The following is an 8,261-nucleotide window of genomic DNA, read 5'->3' on the forward strand; positions in this document are numbered from 1 at the left end:
ATCAAAATGACCATAATAATAGCAGTAGTAATTATACTAGTGCTACTACTACAACTTCTAATACTAATATTAATGAAAACGTTATCAATAACAACAACAACAACAACAATAATAATAATAATAATAACAATAATAATAATAATAATAGCAGTAACAATGATGATATAATGATGATAATAATACTTATAATAGCAGTACTACTTAAAATAATAAAAAATAGCAAAATGATAATAATAAAATAATAATAAAAAGAAGTAAATGATAATACTACTACTACTAACACTTAATATACGACTAGTAATAATAATACCAGCAATTATAATAATTAAAATTATAATGTTAATTTTAATTAGAATAATAATAAAATGACGTGTAATGATAATAATAGTGATAATGATAGCAGTACTACTTAAAATAATAATTACTATAGCAAAATGATAATAACATAATAATAATAATAATAATAATATAATAATAAGAAGAAATGATTATCATAGCAGTAGTAAAACTACTACTACAACTTATAATAATATTAAGAATACTATTAATAATACTACTAATAATAACAAGAATAATAACAATAATGCTGATAAAATAATAATAATAATAATAATAATAATAATAATAATAATAATAATAATAATAATGTTACTATTATAATTACTAAGAAAAAATAAATAAAAACATACTTCTCATTGCAGGCTTCCTAAGGGCCACTCTCTACTGTGGGCCCAGGTGATCAGTGCTACCCTCATGACAAAGCCGCCTGAGGGCCTGAAGCTCATGAGCATCCAATGTTGACACACACAGATTTCTCCAGATATTCTGAATCTTTTGATGATATGCTCTGTAGATGATGGGAAATTCAAAGTCTTTGCAGTGGTATGTGGATGAACTTTCTCTGAATTTGTTCCACAATTTCCAAATACAGTTTTTTTTTTGCAGATTGGTGAACCTCTCCCATCTTTACTCCTGAGAGCCTCTGCCTCTCTAAAATGCCACTTTTATACCCAGTCATGTTACTGACCTGTTGCTAATTCACCTGATTTGTTGCAAAATGCTCCTCCAGGTGTTCTGCATCAGTACCACTTAGGGCTGGGCAATTAATCGCAAATGAGATTAAATCCCAACAGGGCATGCTGCAATTTAAAAATCGCAGGTGTTGCAATATACCACTTACCTTTCCAGGCTTTCTTTGCCCCATCCCTACTCAGCAAATTTTGCAGTGTTAAATCAACACTTAAAGAGTTAAATTTAACACTGTGTCCAAGTGTATTTGGTCCTAACCAGAATTGGTGTTAAATTAACTCTTTCCAGAGTGTTAAAATTTCAGAGTGGCTAACACACTGGCTAACACTGTACAGTGTTAATAGAACTTAACACTACATGTTAATCAACTTTGAAGAGTGTAAAAATTACTCTCAGCTGTGTTGGTTATCTATTCTTCTGTAATAACAAATAAACTCTACGTCAGTGGTAATTCAACTCCCATAGTGTTAAATTTAACACCTATGCTGAGTTTATATAGTTGTCCAATAGCAATTCGTCATGGCATTGAAGTATTACTTTTCAACACCTGCAGGTGTTTTTTAACACCTTAGTAAGATCATTCTTTTCTGTTATGTTTGAGCAGATTGATTAATAACACAATCAATAGTTGCCTAAGTGCATTACTCAGGCAATTTAACAAGGCTGTTATATAATTGTGACCTATGGTAAGTGATGAACACTTATGCAACTCCAGTTGCTTTACATAAACACTACACTTTCCACCCACAGGCAGGAAGTCACTTACTCAGTAAACAATTTCACTCATGGTGGAAAGTTAAAAAATGTAAAAATCTTCAACAATCCACCAGAAACACGAACAAAGGACTTCAAGCAATGATTACTGTACAAAAGGCATCATCTAAACATATCCAAAACACAATTTAAAACATCTAAAACACATATAAACATTCTGCATGAGGGCATCATGGGAAAATTATTCAAATTCTGAGATGAAAGTAGGCAGAGCTTATGTCAATTGACTCTCTGCAGTGTTGATGGGATCAACACTGTCAAACAACTCCAACACTGAAGACCACGTAAATCAGGGTGGAGTTAAAATTACGCTTAGGGAGTTAAATCAACCTAACTCTGAGAAATTAACACTCCAATTTTTACTATGCACATTTTTTAGATGTGTTACTGATATCAAATTCAAAATGAGCATCTGTTTTTCATGCATCATTGCATTCTGCTTTTATTTACATTGTATACAGCGTCCCAACTTTTTCTGAATTGGGTTGTACATTACATCAACTTTACATACATCACATTTGACCACAAGTATATTTTCAGTCCAGTTCTAGCTGAGATCAAATAAGCAGCAAAAAAACAGACTCTAATTCTTCATCCAGAATAAGGATGCAGTGGTGACTTTATAACACTGGTCTTCAATGGTATTAAAAAGCTTGCTTTCAATGTTCATGTAAAATCAGACACTCACCATGCTGCAGAGCTCAAAAGGTCAGCACCTACGTAAGGTAGCACTTCAACCATAAAAGCGAAAATGCATGCACTGCAGTTTTTTTCACTAGAACTGTTAACATGGGTCTCATACACATATCTGTATCAGGATGTGGTATCTCAATCACGCTACTGCAAACCAAACATTCATTTGAGTGTGACAGGAAACAAAAAGCAAGACATAATGAGCGGCACCTTTCCTGGGTTGAGAACGTATGTCAAGCTGCTGACTCAAAAGCTATACTGTAATCTGTAACAAATCCCTGAGAGATACATTCACTTTGAAGTCAGCATGAGCTCTGCTCTTCATCTCATGGCTTGGCATCGCCTCTTAGGCATACCGGATGCTTCCGTCCTCCAGAGAGTCTAAAGATGTGATTAGGTAGGGATGAGGATGGCAATGTGAGGTCTGCTGAGGAGGGACAGGCAGGGGTCTCGGTCTGTCTGTTGCTTCAGCCCTGACGGGCGTAAAATTAGATCTGAACTGTAGAAACAGAAAACCAGTAGTTGTATGAGCATGGCATTGTCTTTACATGATTGTGACTGTAGTTCTGTTTAAAGGTCTACTCACCCGGTTGCATCTCACAATGAGCGCTCCAATGAAGACGAATAAGAGAATGAGGGCTATCACGCTCAAGATGATGAAGGAGCGCTCCAAAATGTGCCGTTTGCATTCTTCCTGGGGATCTTTTTCTGTAACGAATCAAGGGAGCAAGCAAGTCAGTATGAACAGAACACATTGGCATCTTTGAACATAACTCAAAGTTCTCACCAACCTCTAAGAAAGATAAAGGTGCCTTTGTCAGTCAGGGTTTGTTGTATTCCACTCCTTGGTATTAAGTAGCTCCAGCTGCAGAGGTACACATCTATATCTTCCACCCCCAGCAGAGAGAACTGTAGGAGGAAACCCTGACCCTGTCCGACCTTCTGGGCTGGAGTCACATGAATTCGACTTTCATATTCTGGAGCGATGGTCTTCTTTGTGACTACTCCATCGTCAAAGTGCAGGTAGACAATCTCCTTGTTTCCACGGAAGTGACCGTGCAGAGAGAACCCCTGTGCGCCGAGCAGAGGTGTGGAGCACAGGATCTCAGTGGAGGAATTCACTCCAATCAGAGGGATGTACAGGGGCTGCTGAGAAACTGCCAAGAAGAGATTGTTTTTAGTACTGATGATAAGCGAAAACACAGAAGTACAATTTTGTGTGACACAAAATGACCAAGAAAAAAACAAGATCCAGACACCAGAACTCCAGAACCATGCCAGAACTCCAACACCTACTCCACTACTGGCCCGAAAGCACAAGAAAAGTCAGCTCCAGTGTGCAAAATCACAAAAATAAGCCACAGAGGTTTAGGGATTCTGTGGAGCGAGGAAACAAAACTGAGGCTTTTTGGCACGATGGATCAGCGCTATAACTTTGCAAAGCAAATGGATTCGCCCGTTTCTGTGTTTCTCACTGGCGAATCCATCTTGCAAAGCTCCTGTCTGAACTGTTTGGGCCCGGTCAGAGAGTGACAGGACCAATCAGCGTTAAGGGGCAGTACTTTCAGGCGCAGCGGTGTCGTGACCTAAGCAAGCAGCAAGAAGAGGCCGGTGCAGTTATGGAGGAAGAGATTAGCATGGATGCTGCTAAAGCGCCAGTTTTATCCAAACTTGACGCTACGCTATGAAATAATCATGGAACATCACAAGACGGAGATGTTTCAAAGCTAAATGCAAAGCCGGAACCACACTCCAGGCATGGCTGCTGCACTGTGTCACTCCGCCCAGTGGTTTACTCAAGAAATAGCTCCGAGTATTTGCTTCATGCGTCGTAATGTTACACAATTATACGTTATTATTTCATAGCGTGGTGAATGTGCAGGTCACAACTTCTCCACGAGAGCATTTTGGAGTTGTTGGATTGTGTATTTGATGAGTTTGATGAGGGAAAGCTGGAATACCGTCTGCTTACATTGAGTTGGCACAGCAGGTTCCAACTCGGCAACGGCCGATCTAAAAACAGCTTGCACCGACAACTAAAGGTGACAAACCTATTACTAAGACTATAGGGACTATAGCAATCGACGAATTTGCCAAAATGTTGAAGTATCCCTTTAAGCATGTTGGTGGGTTGGTGATTCTCTGGGGCTTCTTTGCGTCCTCTGGCACTGAAAACCTGCAGCATGTGGAAGGCAAGATGGATTCATTGAAGTATCAGGAAATCCTAGGCTGTCTGTGAGGGAACTGAAACTTGGGCATCATTGAACCTCTCAACGGGACAATGATCCCAAGCATACCTCAAATTCCTGAAAGTCCTGGAAGATTCTACCCCGAACCTAACCTGAAAATTCCCATCGACAGTGTTTGGGAAAGGGCAGAGCCTTTGAAAAAAAATTTGGAAGGTGATTAGGTGAACGTTCTGTCTGTCACATCTCTACGAACCAATCAGAGCAACAAAACACACGACGTAGCCGCTACCGAGGAGTAAACTCCATAGAGAACTGCATAACAACAACCATGGCGACTGTAGACATGTAAGTACTCGACTTTTGTTGTTTCTGAAAAGAAAACAACCCACTGCTGTTCTTTGTTCTTCTTTTAACAAAGAAATACCATCAAGTTTGGATAAAACTGGCGCTTTAGCAGCATCCACGCTAATCTCTTCCACCATAATTGCACCGGCCTCTTCTTGCTGCTTGCCTACGTCACGACTCTGCCGCACCTGAAAGTACTGCCCCTCGACACTGATTGATCCTGTCACTTTTTAACTGGGCCCAAACGGTTCAGATGGGAGCTTTGCAAGATGGATTCAACAGGGAGAGACATGAAAATGTGCAAATCCATCTGCTTTGCGAGGTTAGGAAGATTCTACAATGGCCGTAACAGCCGCTTGATTTGAACCCCATAGAAAATCTCAGGTGGGATTTGACGAAGGTGGTTGCAGCATGCAGACCCAAGAATATGACTGGACTGGAGTTTTGCACATGAAGAATGGGCTAAGAGTCCTCAGAAACGCTGCAATAGCTGGTGTCTGGATATGCGTCTGGTTTGCAGCAGGTCACAGAAGCAGCAGGATGCTCTACTAAGTACTAAAGATGCTCGTCATGAAGGAGTTGATGGAGAAGTCATTATGTTACATTTTCATTGAATTTAGGGAAACCACCTGAGGGATTAGTTGTGTTGAACTATTTCGATTGCTTTTGTTTGATGTGTTAATTGCAAAAATCAGAAAGTCTGTTAATTTTGCAATAAACCCCACAAGATTTGCAGTGGGGGTTGAATCATTTTGTTTGCAACTGTGTTACAATGTACTTTACAATGTTACAGTTTCAATTAGCGCAGTGGTTCTCAACCTTTTTAGCCCGGGACCCCCAAAATAAAGGTGCCAGAGACCGGGGACCCCCACTGTACCTGAAGGTGGCTGACACAGCCATGCATTTTCAAGAAAAGTCATGTGGAGACAAGGCCACCCATAAGGAGGGATAAAGGGGAAGGTTTCTGGGATCCGGCCAAACTGGGTGCCCATGGAGGTCAACAAAATCATGATCCACTGGGAAGTTAAGCTTAAAATTAAATAACTTTTGTTAAAAACATACTTAAAATGGGTAAAAAAAAAAAGCTTAAATTAGTGAATAATGGCAAAATTGGTGGAAAAGGTGTTGAAATTGGATTTTTGAAGAACATAAATGGGTTAAAAGTGGCAAAAATTAGATAAAAGTAACCTAAAAAGGATTAAATTGGCACGAATGGGTACAAAAAGTGGTAAAAGTGGAATAAAAACTGTCTGAAACTGCTTTAAAGTCCAAACAATTGAGGGATTTTAGGTGGAATAGGATGAAAAAATGATATAAAGTGGCAAAAATGGGATAACTGTGGATAAAATGAGCAAACAGGGGTGTAAAAAGTGGTTAATAGTAGCAAGAATGAGGCAACAATAGGCAGAAAGTGGCAAGAATTGGTTTAGAAGTGACAAAAACAGGCAGAAAAAAGCAGTGGAATGGGTATAAAATTGACATAAATGGGTTTTTAAGTGGCAAAAATGTGTTAAAATTGACAAAATTGGTGTTAAAAAATGATGTAAAAGGGTTAAAATTTGGTAAAATTGGTGTAAAGTGGCAAGACTGTACTTTTTAAAATACTCAGTATTTTTAAGGCATCTGGTGACCCCCTCTCAGTGTCTCGTGAGCCCCAAGGGGGTCCTGACCCCAAGGTTGAGAACCCCTGAATTAGCAGATGCTGAATTTCCCTTTGGATTAATAAATTATCCATTTATCTATCTATCTTTACTCTAAAGGGACGTGCATCAAGCAAGGATCTATTACGTATTTAATGCAGTGGTTTATTTTGCATTCAGGGAACTTTTTTTTTTTACATTTCATGGACTATAAGATTTCTTTAAGGGGTATTATTGTACATTTTTGCCTTTTCTGAAATGCTTGAATATTTTATCCAATGTTTTTTTGTTTTGTATTATATATTTCTGCAGCTGCTCTTCAGAGCCGACATATCAAACCTGGAAACCACATTTGGTTAAAGATTGGACTGGTGGCTCAGAACTCACTGTCTTGCTTTGTTGCATTTCCGGTCTTGAAATCAAGTTTGTTTTTGTGGCTCTTTTTCCACAGGTACAGTAAGACGCTAAAGTTTGAGCAGCTCTGCAAAGGAAGTTAAGTAATCTCATATTTCACAAGCAAAGCAGAAAGGAAATTCAAAACAAATCTGTTCATGGAAAAATATTATTTATCCTCCCATAAGCAATTTATCTGCTGATCCCCTGAAAGGTGCACGATTCTGATGTGATGATGAAAACATCTAAAGCTTTACCTCATGCATACATGTGAATGCTTGCATTGTAGGTTGAATGAGCACTGCTGCTTTTAATCTCAGAATTACATTTTTCTTTTAAATAACCTTTGCATGCACACCCTTAATCAAAGAACTGTTCCTTTAAAAGAATTAGTAAAATCTTGGAAGCACTACTTTTACAGAAACTCCTCAGAGTGAGGCTGCAAAACAGGAAAAGAGGACTCAGATTCCCCTTTGAAAACAAGTCTTTGATGTGAATATAATCCCCCTTGTTGCACACAAACCCACCTGTGCTGGAGCCGAGTACTCGAGCAGGCATGCAGAGAAGTCCTAACACGCAGCTCCACCAATGGGCCTCCATCCTGCACGCCGTGCTGCAGGCCAGCAACCAAAGACACCGCTGACTGACAGGCCGACTGTCGCATGAGAGCTTTAAACAGCAATGTGGTGTGAAAGGAAATGTGACTACGACTTTAGAAGTTTCTGTGTTTATCAGCTGAGTGTGCCTCGTTTCAGCTCAAAGATGTGGAAGTGCTTACTGTTGAAAAAAACTGTTTTCCGCGGGGGAGTTTAAATGCGTAATCACTTCTTTCTCTGAGGGTAAATAACACTTCTATTTTTACACATCCTACTTTGCTTATTTTTATCAGTAAAGTCTAAAAGAAAGCATCACCAGGACTAATAAGTGGACTAATAAATGTGCAAATTTTGGTTTGTTTTTGGCATAGTAAGGCACCTAAAGTAGCAATTCATTTGATGGGAGAAAAACCACTATAGTTTCACTGAGGTTGGTGCTTGTATTATTGAAATATCACAGTGCTCAGGATCCCGGGATAAGTTTACTCCAGGGTGCTGGAAAGGACACTCTCGCTGGTTGTGGAACCTCAAGAACAGGAGGAGGGAGCATGGGAGTTTGCTCATCCAGTCTTCATGTGTGTTGCAGGAATATAAGGGTACCA

The 8,261-nt window shown here is 39.2% G+C and overlaps 1 protein-coding gene across 1 annotated transcript; it reads right to left on the reverse strand.

Moving 5' to 3' along the window:
• Positions 1 to 2,238: 2,238 nt before the first annotated feature.
• On the reverse strand, positions 2,239 to 7,746 carry LOC121528577. Its single transcript, XM_041816092.1, has 4 exons — positions 7,591 to 7,746; positions 3,288 to 3,653; positions 3,083 to 3,204; positions 2,239 to 2,995 (listed from the first exon to the last, which is right to left on the reverse strand). Exons 1-4 carry the CDS (start codon positions 7,661 to 7,663, stop codon positions 2,843 to 2,845), a joined length of 714 nt encoding a protein of 237 aa, XP_041672026.1. The 5' UTR covers positions 7,664 to 7,746; the 3' UTR covers positions 2,239 to 2,842.
• Positions 7,747 to 8,261: the final 515 nt, after the last annotated feature.

This window comes from Cheilinus undulatus, linkage group 20 (assembly GCF_018320785.1).
Source record: "Cheilinus undulatus linkage group 20, ASM1832078v1, whole genome shotgun sequence".
NCBI classification, from domain to species: domain Eukaryota; kingdom Metazoa; phylum Chordata; class Actinopteri; order Labriformes; family Labridae; genus Cheilinus; species Cheilinus undulatus.